Below are 20,000 nucleotides of genomic sequence, written 5' to 3'. Positions count from 1 at the left end.
CCAGCGGTAACACGGGAAGGTCAGGGCTTTGTCTCCCCCTGGAGGCTCCACTGTGACGTAGCGACAGAACCAGTTATCTTCCACCCAGTACCTCTGTTTCTCCAGTCTGACCAGTAACAGGGCGCCCAGAGCCGCACTGCTGCTCACCTTGTACTGATCCACCTGGTGGAGAAAGAGAGGAATTATGACAAGCTTTAAGAGCAGTAAAACTTTCCACCAGCAGACACTAACAGGCAGCGCCGTTGGTGAGGTGGGCTTTATTACCTGAGGGGGAAACGCCTTAAAGTAAGAGCTCTACCTTCACCCCTACATCAGCCTTCTTTACATTCCGGCCCTGTCATGTGATCACGGCCTCTGGGCAGGACGCCACAGATTGAGATCCCAGATATCAGCAGGAATGTGTTTCTTCTGCAGGGTGAGGAGCTAAGACTTACAGGTGAGGAGCTCCGACTTACAGGTGAGGAGCTCAGACTTACAGGTGAGGAGCTCAGACTTACCGGTGAGGAGCTCAGATTTCAGGAAGAGCTCAGGTAGAGTAAAACCTACTTGACGAGGAGGAAGGATAGGCAGTAGGAGGCTCTAGGATCCTTCCGCAGTGTGCTTATAACCTTTAGGAGGTTTAGCTGAAGAGGAATAGGGTGAGGGTTAAACAAATAGGTTCATAAGTTCATATTTAGAGGTTTGAAAATATGGCTACCCTCATATAAAGACAATAACTGGGTGCGTCCACATGTTTTTGTTGGAGCAGGACTGTGCACAAAGGCAGAGCCATATAGACATGGAACATGGAGTCTTTACCCATGACTATGTACTATTGGTTGGGACTGAAAAGTGCGACCAGACTAGAATAGTTGCTCCTGCACATTAAACAAAGGACGGAAGGAAAAACCAAGGAAAACTCTGGAGGCATCAATTACCATGCCTGACATGGGAAGAAGGAGGAGAATAAAAACATTCCGAAGGGAATGGACCCAGTTAGAAAGACAGAACATGAATGGATGTTTGGAACGAAAACAAAACCAGGAGACGGGAGACCATGAGATGGATCACATGATGACTCACAGTCAAACTGAAGAGCACTCGGAGAATAAACATGCATCAGTCCACTATCAGTACTTACTGCTCCTTTACAGAAGTCCAGTCCAGGGTTGTCCAGCAGGGTGCGCTCACTCTCCCCTTTCTCTCCCACCAAGGTCACATAGATGTAGTTGTTGGTGCCTGAATAATCTGAAGTCCCCGTCGCCACTGTCACTGTGTAGACCTCCATCTAAAAACACAAACATACAGAAGATGGATGGATGTTTAATGGATGGATGTCTGATGGATGGATGTTTAATGGATGGGTGTCTGATGGATGGATGTTTGATGGATGGATGTCTGATGGATGGATGTCTGATGGATGGATGATGGATGGATGGATGGATGATGGATGGATGGATGATGGATGGATGTTTGATGGTTGGATGTTTGATGGATGGATGTCTGATGGATGGATGGATGTTTGATGGATGGATGTTTAATGGATGGATGTTTAATGGATGGATGTCTGATGGATGGATGTCTGATGGGTGTTTGATGGATGGATGTCTGATGGATGGATGGATGTTTGATGGATGGATGTTTGATGGATGGATGTTTAATGGATGGATGTCTGATGGATGGATGTCTGATGGATGTTTGATGGATGGATGTCTGATGGATGGATGGATGTTTGATGGATGTCTGATGGATGGATGTTTGATGGATGGATGTTTGATGGATGGATGTCTGATGGATGGATGTTTAATGGATGGATGTCTGATGGATGGATGTCTGATGGATGTTTGATGGATGGATGTCTGATGGAAGGATGGATGTTTGATGGATGTCTGATGGATGGATGTTTGATGGATGGATGATGGATGGATGTTTGATGGATGGATGTCTGATGGATGGATGTCTGATGGATGGATATCTGATGGATGGATGATGGATGGATGTTTAATGGATGGATGTCTGATGGATGGATATCTGATGGATGGATGTCTGATGGATGGATGTTTAATGGATGGATATCTGATGGATGTTTGATGGATGGATGTCTGATGGATGGATGGATGTTTGATGGATGTCTGATGGATGGATGTTTGATGGATGGATGTCTGATGGATGGATGTCTGATGGATGGATATCTGATGGATGGATGTCTGATGGATGTTTGATGGTTGGATGTTTGATGGATGGATGTTTGATGGATGTCTGATGGATGGATGTCTGATGGATGGATGTCTGATGGATGTTTGATGGATGGATGTTTTATGGATGGATGTCTGATGGATGGATGTCTGATGGATGTTTGATGGATGGATGTTTTATGGATGGATGTCTGATGGATGGATGTCTGATGGATGGATGTCTGATGGATGGATGTCTGATGGATGTTTGATGGATGGATGTTTTATGGATGGATGTCTGATGGATGGATGTCTGATGGATGTTTGATGGATGTCTGATGGATGGATGTCTGATGGATGGATGTCTGATGGATGTTTGATGGATGGATGTTTTATGGATGGATGTCTGATGGATGGATGTTTGATGGATGGATGTTTTATGGATGGATGTCTGATGGATGGATGTCTGATGGATGTTTGATGGATGTCTGATGGATGGATGTCTGATGGATGGATGTCTGATGGATGTTTGATGGATGGATGTTTTATGGATGGATGTCTGATGGATGGATGTTTGATGGATGGATGTCTGATGGATGGATGTTTTATGGATGGATGTCTGATGGATGGATGGATGTCTGATGGATGGATGTTTGATGGATGGATGTTTGATGGATGGATGTTTGATGGATGGCGGTTTGATGGATGGATGTCTGATGGATGTCTGATGGATGGATGTCTGATGGATGGATGTTTGATGGATGGATGTTTGATGGATGGATGTTTGATGGATGTCTGATGGATGGATGTCTGATGGATGGATGTTTGATGGATGGATGTTTGATGGATGGATGTTTTATGGATGGATGTCTGATGGATGGATGTCTGATGGATGGATGTCTGATGGATGGATGTTTGATGGATGGATGTTTTATGGATGGATGTCTGATGGATGGATGTCTGATGGATGGATGTCTGATGGATGGATGTCTGATGGATGGATGTTTGATGGATGGATGTTTGATGGATGGATGTCTGATGGATGTCTGATGGATGGATGTCTGATGGATGGATGTTTGGTGGATGGATGTTTGATGGATGGATGTTTGGTGGATGGATGTTTGATGGATGGATGTTTGATGGATGGATGTTTACATGTAATGCCATGTAAGCCGACTTACACCATCTTCATTATAAACATTTTTATGACCTTTAAATGGCTGAATATCACATTTGGCTGATGCAGGTGTTCTGCTCTCTGTTTGTTCGCATGTCAGCATACAATAAAGTTTATGATGAAGTAGTTAGATTTGTTCCCCCTCCCACACAGCCAGAGTCTCTAACCACTAGACTGGTCTGCAAAGAGTTCCTCACTCGGCCTGGGAACAGTCCTCCCGAGGGTTAGTGCCAATCCTAGTCCTAGTCCTAGTCCTAGTCCTAGTCCAGTTCATTTCACTCACAACAAAGTCAAGCTGTCGTCCTTCACATACGGATCACATGAGCAAACACGCTGACTCGACTTTCAGCAGGCAGAAACCTTCAGCAGATCCAGACCCTGGGGGGACAACCATCTGCCCTTAACTGGTTCAACAGAGTCCCCTCACATGTCCGTTTTCATGATGCTGCTTTTAAAGGCGTTCCACATGAACAGTTCCTCTTTTTCCTCTTAATGATTCACTCGGCTGACGGCTGTGATGAGCTGATAACAGAATCATATTTAGAAACACTTTAAATATTCTTTCAAAGAAAAACCAAATGAGTCAACCGCCCTGACGCAAATCATCTGATCAGAGTTCCCAAACAGCAGCCGAGTCTCCACATCTACACACATCTACACATCTACACACATCTACACACACATCTACACACATCTACACACATCTACACACATCTACACATCTACACACATCTACACACACATCTACACACACATCTACACACATCTACACACACATCTACACACACATCTACACACATCTACACACATCTACACACATCTACACATCTACACACATCTACACACATCTACACACATCTACACACATCTACACACATCTACACACATCTACACACATCTACACACACATCTACACACATCTACACACACATCTACACACATCTACACACATCTACACACACATCTACACACATCTACACACATCTACACACATCTACACACATCTACACACACATCTACACACATCTACACACATCTACACACATCTACACACATCTACACACACATCTACACACATCTACACACATCTACACACACATCTACACACATCTACACACATCTACACACACATCTACACACATCTACACACATCTACACACATCTACACACATCTACACACACATCTACACACATCTACACACATCTACACACATCTACACACACATCTACACACATCTACACACACATCTACACACATCTACACACATCTACACACATCTACACACATCTACACACATCTACACACATCTACACACACATCTACACACATCTACACACACATCTACACACATCTACACACATCTACACACACATCTACACACACATCTACACACATCTACACACATCTACACACATCTACACACATCTACACACACATCTACACACATCTACACACATCTACACACATCTACACACATCTACACACATCTACACACACATCTACACACATCTACACACATCTACACACACATCTACACACATCTACACACATCTACACACACATCTACACACATCTACACACATCTACACACATCTACACACATCTACACACACATCTACACACATCTACACACATCTACACACACATCTACACACATCTACACACATCTACACACATCTACACACATCTACACACATCTACACACACATCTACACACACATCTACACACATCTACACACATCTACACACACATCTACACACACATCTACACACATCTACACACACATCTACACACATCTACACACATCTACACACATCTACACACACATCTACACACACATCTACACACACATCTACACACACATCTACACACATCTACACACATCTACACACATCTACACACACATCTACACACACATCTACACACATCTACACACATCTACACACATCTACACACACATCTACACACACATCTACACACACATCTACACACATCTACACACATCTACACACATCTACACACACATCTACACACACATCTACACACACATCTACACACATCTACACACATCTACACACATCTACACATCTACACACATCTACACACACATCTACACATCTACACACATCTACACACACATCTACACACATCTACACACATCTACACACATCTACACACATCTACACACATCTACACACACATCTACACACATCTACACACATCTACACACATCTACACACATCTACACACATCTACACACATCTACACACATCTACACACACATCTACACACATCTACACATCTACACACACATCTACACACATCTACACACACCTACACACACATCTACACACATCTACACACATCTACACACATCTACACAAATCTACACACAGGTATACACACATCTACACACACATCTACACACACATCTACACACATCTACACACAGGTCTACACACAGGTCTACACACACATCTACACACATCTACACACACAGGTCTACACACATCTACACACAGGTATACACACATCTACACACACATCTACACACACATCTACACACATCTACACACAGGTCTACACACACATCTACACACACATCTACACACATCTACACACACATCTACACACACATCTACACACATCTACACACAGGTCTACACACAGGTCTACACACACATCTACACACATCTACACACACAGGTCTACACACATCTACACACACATCTACACACACATCTACACACACACAGGTCTACACACATCTACACACATCTACACACATCTACACACAGGTCTACACACATCTACACACATCTACACACACATCTACACACATCTACACACATCTACACACACATCTACACACAGGTCTACACACATCTACACACATCTACACACAGGTCTACACACATCTACACACATCTACACACATCTACACACATCTACACACAGGTCTACACACATCTACACACAGGTCTACACACAGGTCTACACACATCTACACACAGGTCTACACACAGGTCTACACACACATCTACACACATCTACACACAGGTCTACACACAGGTCTACACACATCTACACACATCTACACACATCTACACACAGGTCTACACACATCTACACACAGGTCTACACACAGGTCTACACACACATCTACACACATCTACACACAGGTCTACACACACATCTACACACAGGTCTACACACAGGTCTACACACACATCTACACACATCTACACACAGGTCTACACACACATCTACACACAGGTCTACACACACATCTACACACATCTACACACAGGTCTACACACACATCTACACACATCTACACACAGGTCTACACACACATCTACACACAGGTCTACACACATCTACACACATCTACACAAATCTACACACAGGTATACACACATCTACACACACATCTACACACACATCTACACACAGGTCTACACACAGGTCTACACACACATCTACACACATCTACACACACAGGTCTACACACATCTACACACACATCTACACACACATCTACACACACACACAGGTCTACACACATCTACACACATCTACACACATCTACCCACATCTACACACATCTACACACAGGTCTACACACATCTACACACATCTACACACATCTACACACAGGTCTACACACATCTACACACAGGTCTACACACAGGTCTACACACACATCTACACACATCTACACACAGGTCTACACACACATCTACACACATCTACACACAGGTCTACACACACATCTACACACATCTACACACACATCTACACACACATCTACACACATCTACACACACATCTACACACATCTACACACAGGTATACACACATCTACACACACATCTACACACACATCTACACACAGGTCTACACACAGGTCTACACACACATCTACACACATCTACACACACAGGTCTACACACAGGTCTACACACACACAGGTCTACACACACACAGGTCTACACACACACAGGTCTACACACAGGTCTACACACAGGTCTACACACAGGTCTACACACAGGTCTACACACACACAGGTCTACACACAGGTCTACACACAGGTCTACACACAGGTCTACACACACACAGGTCTACACACAGGTCTACACACAGGTCTACACACACACAGGTCTACACACAGGTCTACACACAGGTCTACACACACACAGGTCTACACACAGGTCTACACACAGGTCTACACACACACAGGTCTACACAGATTTAAAGTCAGTCTTTGTTCATCGTTTGCTGATAAATTAAGAAGCTGCTGTACTTTGTAAAACGTCTCACCTCCTGCTGAAGATCTGCTTTCCCTCCGTTTGCTCTCACACACCTCGTCTCCTTCCTGTCTGCAGAGTGAATCTCTTCAGCAGGACTCCAACACACTGCCCTCCTTTGTGTTACCTCACACACACACACACACACACACACACACACACACACACAGGGGGGGAGGGAGGTGCATAAAGGAAGTTGGGTCAGTTTCTGGGTTTGGCCGTGTCAGATAACAGTCTGTGAAACAGCTGAAAAAACTGAATCTGAGAGAAAGTATTTGACACAAAGACTTTCAGAATAAAAGACTCTTCCATAATGAAAAGTGATTTATACTAAAAAACATGAAACATTTTTGAAACATGTTTGCTTTGCTCTTTTTCTCTGCTGCTGTAAAATAACTCTGATCCGTCCTGCTCAGGGTGAAACTTCAGTTTAGTAAAGGAGAAGTTGAGCTGATCTTTCAGACACTCTGCAGCTTGTTGCATCAGAAACATTTCACACATGTGTGTTCATGTAAACAGACAGCAGCTGTGTGACCTCATGGACCCGCCCACCTGGCATGCACGCTGCCGAGAACCTCTCAGAGCCCGTGACACGGCGCCCACCATCAGCTGTGCTACACGCCTTATTGTGAATAACTCTGATCCTTCATCCAATCAGTGGACACTCCAGGTACTGCAGCCAGCCTCTAGTGGACACTCCAGGTACTGCAGCCAGCCTCTAGTGGACACTCCAGGTACTGCAGCCAGCCTCTAGTGGACACTCCATGAACTGCAGCCAGCCTCTAGTGGACACTCCAGGTACTGCAGCCAGCCTCTAGTGGACACTCCAGGTACTGCAGCCAGCCTCTAGTGGACACTCCAGGTACTGCAGCCAGCCTCTAGTGGACACTCCAGGTACTGCAGCCAGCCTCTAGTGGACACTCCAGGAACTGCAGCCAGCCTCTAGTGGACACTCCAGGTACTGCAGCCAGCCTCTAGTGGACACTCCAGGTACTGCAGCCAGCCTCTAGTGGACACTTTATGAACTGCAGCCAGCCTCTAGTGGACACTCCATGAACTGCAGCCAGCCTCTAGTGGACACTCCACTCTCTAGGTCATGTTCTGTTTGACTTCACGCAGCCTTCATAGAAACACTGTGTGTATGTCAGTGTGTGTGTGTGTGTGTGTGTATGTCAGTGTGTGTGTGTGTGTGTGTGTGTGTGTGTATGTCAGTGTGTGTGTGTGTGTGTCAGTGCGTGTGTGTATGTCAGTGTGTGTGTGTGTGTGTGTGTATGTCAGTGTGTGTGTGTGTGTGTGTGTGTCAGTGTGTGTGTGTCAGTGTGTGTGTGTGTGTCAGTGCGTGTGTGTATGTCAGTGTGTGTGTGTGTGTGTGTGTGTGTGTCAGTGTGTGTGTGTCAGTGTGTGTGTGTGTGTCAGTGTGTGTGTGTATGTCAGTGTGTGTGTGTGTCAGTGTGTGTGTGTGTGTGTGTGTATGTCAGTGTGTGTGTGTGTGTCAGTGTGTGTGTGTGTGTGTGTGTGTGTCAGTGTGTGTGAAGCAGAGCGACAGAGCACGAGTACCGAGCTGACCAGAGATGAGTCATATCCACGCGATATGTCTGAGCGTCCATCAGACACGTCCTCACCCACAGGCGGCGTCCTGAGACAAAGGATGACCACGGCGTGCGCAAACAGGAAGGACGTGGTACAAACACACGTTAAGCTTCAAACTCAGGCTTTTATTCTGAAAATAACTGACTTGTGTTTCTGCTGCAGACGAGGACGCAGCGCAGGAAGCTAACGTGACTCGAGCGGCGTTCGTACAGACTGACACAGGATGAGACGCTTTCATGTTTTTATTGTTTTAAATGGATGAAACATAAAGAGTGAAAGGTACAAATAAGAAGAACACTTTTTACACAAACGGAGGGACGCCATCTTGAAGGTCAGTGGAATGTGGGAGGAGTCTTCTTTCTGAAGCTGCTCGATGAACGTCACTCACAGAGCGTTCATGACGTGTGGCGTGTGGGGGGACGTCTCCGTGGAAACGTGGACATCAGTTCATGTCTGCGAGCGGTTTGATCCGGACGCTCCGTCCTCATCGTCAGGAGGACACGCCACAAAATCAGCCAACATGGACGCCATCGACTCTTCGTCCATCTGAGGGCGAGGGCGAGAGAGAGAGAGAGAGAGAGAGAGAGATACCGTTATTATAATGCTTTTAATTAGCAGGTAAGCCCCGCCCCCCCGGAGAAGCCGCAGTTTCAAGAGGGAGGAGCTCGAGAGCATCGAGGACTGTCTCTGGCTCCTCCCACTTCCTGTCCCTTTATTTACCTTTTTCTTCTCTGAGCTTTGCCCCGCCTCTTCCTCCTGCTGCTCGCCCTCCCTCTTCCTCTTCACTCCTTTGGCCTCCTCTCCCTCTATCTCTCCTCCTCCTGCCTCGTCCGCTCCTTCCTTGTCTCCTCTCTCCGTCTCCTCTTCTCCTGGCGGTTTGGGATCTGGGGACGCGTCAGGATTGGCTGCTGCAGACTCTTCTTCCTGAACGGCTGCTCGTTGCTCCTCCTGCTGGCTGGAGGCGGGATCTTCACTCCCTGACTCCTCCTCCTGAGCAGCTTGATCGCCCGCCTCCTGCTGGTGAGAGAGGACAGTCAGGACAATACCCCACACACACACACACACACACACACACACACAACACACACACACCTCGGGGGTCAGGAACTTCTTACCTCTGGATTCTTATTGGCTGAGCTTTCTTCTGAGGCAGCTGATGGCTCAATCTGATTGGCTCCTCCCTGCCACGGCCCCGCCTCTTCCTGCAGTCTTCCTCCTTCCTCTGCTCCTTTGACCTCCTCCTCCTCCTCCTCAGGCTCCTCCCTCTCCTCCATGGCTCCTCCGGTCACACACAGGATCTGAGGCATGGTGGGGTCGTCCATCCTCTCGCTCTCGTCCTCCTCGGCCCCGCCTCCTTCCCGCGCCTCCTCCAGCACGCCGATGCTCTCCACCTCCGTCACTTTCATCCTGTCCTCCCCGAACAGCGACCTGTTGGTCTGGATCTCCTCGATGCCTCCTTCCTCCTCCCCTTCCACCCTGAATCCTGCCATCCCTCCTTCATCCACCGCAGCCCGGAGCACCTTCCCCTCCTGCGCCGCCTCCTCTGCTCCTTCCAGAGGAGGAATTTCTCCCTCCTCCTCCTCCTCCTCTTCCTCTAACTCCTCCGCCTCCTCTTCATCGTAATCCTCGTACTCATCTTCATCGTAAAACTCCTCGTCCTCCTCGTCCATCCCCTCCTCCTCTTCTTCCTCCTCGAGCTCCTCGTCATCCTCCATGTCCTCCTCTTCCTCCTCCTCTTCCTCATCCGTGCTGTTGATGTTGATGACGCCGGAGTCTTCGTTGCTGGGGGGCGGGGCTTGGTGCGGGTGGAGGAGGCGTCCCTGTGCGCTCAGGTGGTTCTGGAGCTGGTGCATCTGCAGCGGCAGAGGGAGGGGGCCGGGCTGAGCGGACGGCTGCATCAGCATCTGCTGCAGCTGTCGCCCTGGCAACGACTCTTCCAGGACACCGGGGGGCGCCGTGAGGGCGCTGGAGTTCAGGGGGGGCACCAGAGAGACCACGGAGGTGCTGGGTGGAGGGAAGGAGTTTATGGGGAGGGTAGACGTTGTGAGGAGTGGCGAGGAAGCGGCGTGATTGTTCTGGAGGGACACCCCGTCGATAGTGGATGTTGTTGCCGTGGTGACGGAGTCTGACCCTGGTAGAGGGACTGTAGTGCCCCCAGGTGCAGCAGAGACCAGGCCGGTGGAGTTACCCATGCCCGGGTCTTCCTGCTGCACCTCCATGTTGAGCATTCCGGGGGGGACGATGACCACGCTGTCGTCCGAGTCACTGGCCAAAGAAATCTCCAAGTCCTCCGCCTCCTCGCGGTCGTAGCGCACAAACACGGGTCTCTGGCCCTCGGGGGGGCCCAGCCCGGAGGGATCCGGCTGATGGTGTGCGTGTGGGGACAGGATCATGTCGGCCGGGGACTGACCTGGCAGACCAGGGACCAGAGAGAGATGGTTCTCCAGAGAGCCCAGCAGGGAGGCGGGGCCGAGACCAAGCGAGTGCCGGGAGGGGAAGGGGGTGCCAGGGGCGGGGCCTCCAAGGAGGGTGGGCAGAGTGAGTCCAGGTGCAGTTCCCTGGGCGGAAGGGAGGACCGGAGCAGAGGGGGTAGGCTTTAGGGTGAGGGGGGGTAAGGGGAGGGAGATGGGGGTAACGCGGGGGTGAAGGAGGGCGTTACAGACTGTCAGAGCTTCAGAGCAGAACGCAGACACCTGAGGACGAGGGGGGGAGAGAGAGGGGGGGGGAGAGAGAGAGGGGGGGGGAGAGAGAGAGAGGGGGGAGAGAGGGAGAGGGGGGAGAGGGAGAAATGGGAGAGAGAGAGGGGGGGAGAGAGAGAGAGGGGGGAGAGAGGGAGAAATGGGAGAGAGAGAGGGGGGGAGAGAGAAATGGGAGAGAGAGAGAAGTGGGGGAGAGAGAGAGAGAGAGGGGGGGAGAGAGAGAGAGAGGGAGAAATGGGAGAGAGAGGGGGGGAGAGAGAGAAATGGGAGCGAGAGAGAGGGGGGGAGAGAGAGAGGGGAGAGAGAGAGGGGGGGAGAGAGAGAGAGGGGGGAGAGAGGGAGAAATGGGAGAGAGAGAGGGGGGGAGAGAGAAATGGGAGAGAGAGAGAAGTGGGGGGAGAGAGAGAGAGAGAGGGGGGAGAGAGAGAGAGAGGGAGAAATGGGAGAGAGAGGGGGGGGAGAGAGAGAAATGGGAGCGAGAGAGAGGGGGGGAGAGAGAGAGGGGAGAGAGAGAGGGGGGGGAGAGAGAGAGAGGGGGGGAGAGAGGGAGAAATGGGAGAGAGAGAAATGGGAGCGAGAGAGGGGGGGGAGAGAGAGGGGAGAGAGAGAGAGGGGGGGGAGAGAGAGAGGGGAGAGAGAGGGGGGGGGGGAGAGAGAGAAATGGGAGAGAGAGAAATGGGAGAGAGAGAGAGGGGGGGGAGAGAGAGAGAGGGGGGAGAGAGGGAGAAATGGGAGAGAGAGAGGGGGGGGAGAGAGAGAGAGAGAGGGGGGAGAGAGGGAGAAATGGGAGAGAGAGGGGGGGGAGAGAGAGAAATGGGAGAGAGAGAGAAGTGGGGGAGAGAGAGAGAGAGAGAGGGGGGGGAGAGAGAGAGAGAGGGGGGAGAGAGGGAGAAATGGGAGAGAGAGGGGGGGAGAGAGAGAAATGGGAGCGAGAGAGAGGGGGGGAGAGAGAGAGGGGAGAGAGAGAGGGGGGGAGAGAGAGAGGGGGGGAGAGAGGGAGAAATGGGAGAGAGGGGGGGGGAGAGAGAGAAATGGGAGCGAGAGAGAGGGGGGGGAGAGAGAGGGGAGAGAGAGAGAGGGGGGGGAGAGAGAGAGGGGAGAGAGAGAGAAATGGGAGAGAGAGAGAGGGGGGGAGAGGGAGAGAGGGGGGAGAGAGAGAGGGGGGGAGAGAGAGGGGAGAGAGAGAGGGGGGAGAGAGGGAGAAATGGGAGAGAGAGAGAGGGGGGGAGAGAGAGAGGGGGGGGAGAGAGAGAGAGGGGGAGAGAGAGAGAGGGGTGATGTATTATCAGCTGATTAACACAAAAATGAAAGTGAATAAAAAGGTGACAGGAAGTGAAGAATCGTCCAATCACAAACATGCTGAGCTTCATCCTGATTGGATCTGAATGATGGACGGAGTTCTAATGTGAAAGGTCACCTTGATGTTTCTGTCCGTGCGTCCGCTGCTGAGGATGGAGACGGCACAGGTGAGAGGAGGAGGCCAGCAGGGGGGACGGGACCAGAACCAGAGCCAGCAGCAACCTGAGGATCCAGACCACATGGACTCATGAGCATCAGGAGAGCAGCTGAGCGCTCCAGACAGTAAAGGGTTACGTACCTGAAGAGCTCCCTCCGGCTGAGCGCGCTGCTGTACTGTCCACTGACGCCCCCTGCTGACTCACAGGAGGTACTGCAGCTCGACTGCTGCTGCTGCAGACGCACACACAGCGGCAGGACGACCTCATGGAGACGCTGACACACAAACACACACACACACACGAGACACTTCAGACGCTTTACCTGTGTGTGTGTGTGTGTACCTGTGTGTGTATCTGTGTGCGTGTGTACCTGTGTGTGTGTGTGTACCTGTGTGTGTGTTTGTACCTGTGTGTGTGTACCTGTGTGTGTGTACCTGTGTGTGTGTGTGTACCTGTGTGCGTGTGTGTACCTGTGTGTGTGTACCTGTGTGTGTGTACCTGTGTGTGTACCTGTGTGTGTGTGTGTACCTGTGTGTGTGTGTGTACCTGTGTGTGTGTGTACCTGTGTGTGTGTGTGTGTACCTGAGTGTGTGTGTGTGTGTACCTGTGTGTGTGTGTGTGTACCTGTGTGTGTACCTGTGTGTGTACCTGTGTGTGTGTACCTGTGTGTGTGTGTGTGTACCTGTGTGTGTACCTGTGTGTGTACCTGGGTGTGCACCTGTGTGTGTGTACCTGTGTGTGTACCTGTGTGTACCTGAGTGTACCTGTGTGTGTACCTGTGCGTGTGTGTACCTGTGCGTGTACCTGTGTGTGTGTGTACCTGTGTGTGTACCTGAGTGTGTGTGTACCTGTGTGTACCTCTGTGTGTACCTGTGTGTGTGTTGTGTACCTGTGTGTGTAGACATGTTGTGTACCTGTGTGTGTAGATGTGTACCTGTGTGTGTAGACATGTTGTGTACCTGTGTGTGTAGACATGTTGTGTACCTGTGTGTAGACATGTTGTGTACCTGTGTGTGTAGACATGTTGTGTACCTGTGTGTAGACATGTTGTGTACCCGTGTGTGTAGACATGTTGTGTACCTGTGTGTAGACATGTTGTGTACCTGTGTGTGTAGACATGTTGTGTACCTGTGTGTAGACATGTTGTGTACCTGTGTGTGTAGACATGTTGTGTACCTGTGTGTAGACATGTTGTGTACCTGTGTGTGTAGACATGTTGTGTACCTGTGTGTGTAGACATGTTGTGTACCTTGTGTGTGTCGTCCTTCAGCAGCGTGCCGCTCGTCAGGATGATTTGTCTCAGTGCTGTGCAGAGAAAGTCACGTTAGATGAGGCGGCTCCTTCAAACCTGTAGAGATTATATGAACTCTGACCTCTGAGCGCCGACACACACGTGTCCTGATTGGCCAGCAGGTCTCCTTTCCTCTGCAGGGGCGGACCTACAGAGTCCACCATCACTAAAGGCTTAGTCCTCCGAGGGCCTGGCTTCCCTCCAGGAACCGCATCAGCAGAAAGACCGGCCCGCAGCTGACACACACACACACACACACACACACACACACACACACACACACACACACACACACACACACACACTTCGTTTCCTGAAGTTCAGAGATAACATCTTTGAAAAATGGTAAACTGTTCCTCACCTTCACAGACTCCGCCCCCGGCGTGATGTCACTGAGCAGTTGACCAAACAGCATCTCAGAGTGACCCGGGCTCCCCTGCAGAACGCCTGCAGAGGCTCCGCCCACCTGAACCCACAGCTCCAAGGTTCTGTAGACTGACACCCGAACTGAGCTGAGGGAGGAGGAGAGGGATGACATCATGATGACATCATGATGACATCATGACCAGGATGGTTAAAAGTATGAGGTCAGGATTCGTCTCTTGAAAGCTCGTTGTTTTTGGTTGGAGCCAGGCAGTCAGGAGAATCTCACGTCTGCATGCTGTAATCTGATTGGCTGTCTCCTCAGTTACCTGTATGCTCGCTGCTGCCCCAGACTGCTCTCGGGTAAAGGTGTCCAGGCCGACAGAGTCTGAGAGAAGAGTCTCTGTAACACGGCAGAGTACTGAACCATACCGCTGCGCACACTGAAACACACACACACAAACACACACTGTCAGAAACACACACACTTTGTTTAACCTGCAGGAACCCCACACACACACACACACACACACACTCCTTTACTTACACTGTGATGAGAGCCGACAGGACCTCCAGAGTGTGTGTGTGAATGACGGGCAGGACCAGCAACCTCACACTGCCGTCACCTGTTAGATTCTGACACACACACACACGCACACGCACACACACACACACACACACACGCACACACACAGTTTGCACATGGAATATTCTGTGGAGAATATAACTAACTAATTAAATATACAGCAGCACTCTATTCATCACACGGGCTCATGTATGTGTTTGTGTAGTGCGTGCATGTGTGTGGGATGCGTGTGTGTTGTGTGTGTGTGTTGTGCGTATGTGTTAGGCCTGTGCTCAAAAAAACTAATATGGCAATATATCGTCATGTGCATCTTGCCAATACGTGTATCGATGTAGAATTTACAGCATTAATACAACCGGAAGCTGTGAAAGACATTTAGAAACCGACTGATTTCCCATGATGCATTACTCATTACAGCCCACAGGAGGCAGTAGAGGCAAACATTTCTACAAATCAAAACAATCAAACAATCAGAAACTTTGCGAGCTAAAGACTTCTGGAGTCAAACACAGCAGCTACACCACCGACGAGGTCAAACACAGCAGCTACACCACCGACGAGGTCAAACACAGCAGCTACACCACCAACGAGGTCAAACACAGCAGCTACACCACCGACGAGGTCAAACACAGCAGCTACACCACCAACGAGGTCAAACACAGCAGCTACACCACCGACGAGGTCAAACACAGCAGCTACACCACCGACGAGGTCAAACACAGCAGCTACACCACCGACGAGGTCAAACACAGCAGCTACACCACCGACGAGGTCAAACACAGCAGCTACACCACCGACGAGGTCAAACACAGCAGCTACACCACCGACGAGGTCAAACACAGCAGCTACACCACCGACGAGGTCAAAAACAGCAGCTACACCACCGATAAGGTCAAACACAGCAGCTACACCACCGACGAGGTCAAACACAGCAGCTACACCACCGACGAGGTCAAACACAGCAGCTACACCACCGATGAGGTCAAACACAGCAGCTACACCACCAACGAGGTCAAACACAGCAGCTACACCACCGACGAGGTCAAACACAGCAGCTACACCACCGACGAGGTCAAACACAGCAGCTACACCACCAACGAGGTCAAACACAGCAGCTACATGACCGACGAGGTCAAACACAGCAGCTACATGACCGACGAGGTCAAACACAGCAGCTACACCACCGACGAGGTCAAACACAGCAGCTACTCCACCAAAGAGGTCAAACACAGCAGCTACACCACCAACGAGGTCAAACACAGCAGCTACACCACCAACAAGGTCAAACACAGCAGCTACACCACAGACGAGGTCAAACACAGCAGCTACTCCACCGACGAGGTCAAACACAGCAGCTACACCACCGACGAGGTCAAACACAGCAGCTACACCACCAACGAGGTCAAACACAGCAGCTACATGACCAACGAGGTCAAACACAGCAGCTACACGACCAACGAGGTCAAACACAGCAGCTACTCCACCAAAGAGGTCAAACACAGCAGCTACTCCACCAAAGAGGTCAAACACAGCAGCTACACCACCAACGAGGTCAAACACAGCAGCTACACCACCGACGAGGTCAAACACAGCAGCTACACCACCAAAGAGGTCAAACACAGCAGCTACACCACCAACGAGGTCAAACACAGCAGCTACACCACCGACGAGGTCAAACACAGCAGCTACTCCACCAAAGAGGTCAAACACAGCAGCTACACCACCAACAAGGTCAAACACAGCAGCTACTCCACCAAAGAAGTCAAACACAGCAGCTACACCACCAACGAGGTCAAACACAGCAGCTACTCCACCGACGAGGTCAAACACAGCAGCTACACCACCGACGAGGTCAAACACAGCAGCTACACCACCAACGAGGTCAAACACAGCAGCTACATGACCAACTAGGTCAAACACAGCAGCTACTCCACCAAAGAGGTCAAACACAGCAGCTACTCCACCAAAGAGGTCAAACACAGCAGCTACACCACCAAAGAAGTCAAACACAGCAGCTACACCACCAACGAGGTCAAACACAGCAGCTACACCACCGACGAGGTCAAACACAGCAACTACGCGACCAACGAGGTCAAACACAGCAGCTACACCACCGACGAGGTCAAACACAGCAGCTACACAACCGACGAGGTCAAACACAGCAGCTACACCACCAACGAGGTCAAACACAGCAGCTACACCACCGACGAGGTCAAACACAGCAGCTACACCACCGACGAGGTCAAACACAGCAGCTACACCACCGACGAGGTCAAACACAGCAGCTACACCACCGACGAGGTCAAACACAGCAGCTACACCACCAACGAGGTCAAACACAGCAGCTACACCACCGACGAGGTCAAACACAGCAGCTACACCACCAACGAGGTCAAACACAGCAGCTACACCACCGACGAGGTCAAACACAGCAGCTACACCACCAACGAGGTCAAACACAGCAGGACACGACTAATGTCTATGACAAGAAGTTAGCAACAACAGCTAGACTCGCTACAATGCGTCAGTGTGTCCCGTCTGTGCCAGCAGTGAATGAAGAAGCTGAAAAGCTGTTTCCTGTACAGACTGGTGAATGTGTTTGCTAAGGAAGGCTTCAGCTGCTCAGTGAGTCACACTGTGTAACTCCACTCACTGCTTCAGTACTTTACACATGTAAATCAAAGAGATTCTTACAAGTGGACTGATAGTCAAGTGAAACCAGAACATTAAAGATTATACAAAACAGAAACAACAGGGAGGAATATTTTTAATATAAAGAATATTGTCTTGTATTAATATCTGTCATTATAAACTGAATCTCTCTGTAACATGAATCAGTTTCACCTTTAGTAGGATCCTGCTGCTCAACAAAGAGAACCGCAAGCTCATGATTTAAAACTAGCGTGTAACGGGATGCGTATGGTGTGTGTGTGTGTGTGTGTGTGTGTACGTGTGTGTGTGTGTGTACGTGTGTGTGTGTGTGTACGTGTGTGTGTGTACGTGTGTGTACGTGTGTGTGTGTACGTGTGTGTGTGTACGTGTGTGTACGTGTGTGTGTGTACGTGTGTGTGTGTGTGTGTGTACGTGTGTGTGTGTACGTGTGTACGTGTGTGTACGTGTGTGTGTGTGTACGTGTGTGTGTACGTGTGTACGTGTGTGCGTGTGTGTGTGTACGTGTGTGTGTGTGTGTACGTGTGTGTGTGTGTGTGTGTGTGTGTGTGTGTGTGTGTACGTGTGTGTGTGTGTGTGTGTACGTGTGTGTGTGTGTGTGTGTGTGTGTGTACGTGTGTGTGTGTGTGTGTACGTGTGTGTGTGTGTGTGTGTGTGTGTGTGTGTGTGTACGTGTGTGTGTGTGTGTGTGTGTACGTGTGTGTACGTGTGTGTACGTGTGTGTGTGTGTGTGTACGTGTGTGTGTGTGTACTCACGATGCTCTTGGAGCTGACTGCGAGGGCTCGACACAGCAGGTTGAGGATGGGTCTGACAGGGAGACGTACGGCTGAGGACGGATCCACCCTGAACACACACACACACAAGTCAGTGTGTGTGTGTGTGTGTGTGTGTGTGTGTGTGTGTGTGTGTGTGTGTGTGTGTACCTGAGTGTGTGCTTGAGAGCCGTGCAGACAGCTGTGTATCTTTGCTGAAGCTGCAGCAGGAACAGAGGATCTGATTGGTCGAGAGGAGGAAAAGCCAGCTCCGCCCCCGGACCCTCGTACTGCAGCGTCCCGTCTGTGACCACAAACCAAAAGGTCATCACAGACTTCCTCTCACCTCGCCGTCTTCAGCGTCTTCACTTACCTGTTTCTGCTCCCTGGTAGATTTGAGCCAGCAGCCCATTGGCTGAGGCCAGCAGACAGTGAATCTGATTGGTCCAGCCCTCAGCTCTACCTGCACCCACCCCCCTGTCCAACAGACCCCCGAGGCAGGGCAGCCGGCCGTAACACTCGCACGCCATCTGACGGAGAGAGAGACGAGTCACAGGTAAACGCCGAGTTTAATCCATAAAACGTGGTCATGATGTCATTAACAGAGACGCCACCTCGTGGTCATGATGTCATTAACAGAGACGCCACCACGTGGTCATGATGTCATTAACAGAGACGCCACCACGTGGTCATGATGTCATTAACAGAGACGCCACCTCGTGGTCATGATGTCGTGTTGAACACAAACCTCTCGTGTCGTCTTGTTGCTGTCGTCCATCTTGGCGAGGAAGAACGCTCCCAGTTTGTCCTGAAACAGAAACATCAGGTGAAACACGGACAGGTGAGGCTTCACGGCGTCACACTTCAGCTCTCATGTGATTGGCTGTTGAAGTTGTTGGTCGAGCGTTTTGCACTCCAGAGAGTCGATGAGGATCGACCCCCCCCCCCC

The 20,000-nt window shown here is 50.0% G+C and overlaps 2 protein-coding genes across 2 annotated transcripts in view; both read right to left on the bottom strand.

The window, feature by feature from the left end:
* Positions 1 to 7,747, bottom strand: part of alox12 (arachidonate 12-lipoxygenase) — a 20,053-nt gene extending 12,306 nt beyond the window's left edge. Inside the window, exons 1-3 of the mRNA XM_079373396.1 lie at positions 7,656 to 7,747; positions 1,121 to 1,267; positions 1 to 162 (exon numbers count right to left, since the gene is read on the bottom strand). The exon at positions 1 to 162 is cut by the window's left edge and continues 40 nt beyond it. Coding sequence (XP_079229522.1) covers positions 1 to 162; positions 1,121 to 1,267 — 309 coding nt within the window. The 5' untranslated portion in view covers positions 7,656 to 7,747. The remainder of the gene's footprint in view (positions 163 to 1,120; positions 1,268 to 7,655) is intronic.
* A 1,709-nt stretch (positions 7,748 to 9,456) lies between these two features.
* The window catches only part of pelp1 (proline, glutamate and leucine rich protein 1), a 12,908-nt gene continuing 2,364 nt past the window's right edge, over positions 9,457 to 20,000 (bottom strand). The window contains 15 exon segments of the mRNA XM_079373386.1: positions 9,457 to 9,778; positions 9,953 to 10,246; positions 10,348 to 11,925; positions 13,349 to 13,420; positions 13,422 to 13,452; positions 13,529 to 13,662; positions 14,638 to 14,693; positions 14,762 to 14,915; positions 15,041 to 15,191; positions 15,372 to 15,485; positions 15,590 to 15,678; positions 19,055 to 19,142; positions 19,223 to 19,355; positions 19,425 to 19,581; positions 19,800 to 19,859. Coding sequence (XP_079229512.1) covers positions 9,680 to 9,778; positions 9,953 to 10,246; positions 10,348 to 11,925; positions 13,349 to 13,420; positions 13,422 to 13,452; positions 13,529 to 13,662; positions 14,638 to 14,693; positions 14,762 to 14,915; positions 15,041 to 15,191; positions 15,372 to 15,485; positions 15,590 to 15,678; positions 19,055 to 19,142; positions 19,223 to 19,355; positions 19,425 to 19,581; positions 19,800 to 19,859 — 3,210 coding nt within the window. The 3' untranslated portion in view covers positions 9,457 to 9,679.

This window comes from Symphodus melops (genome assembly GCF_947650265.1).
Source record: "Symphodus melops genome assembly, contig: SUPER_20_unloc_3, whole genome shotgun sequence".
Classification (NCBI taxonomy): Eukaryota; Metazoa; Chordata; class Actinopteri; order Labriformes; family Labridae; genus Symphodus; species Symphodus melops.
This window is presented reverse-complemented; position numbering and strand designations above follow the sequence as displayed.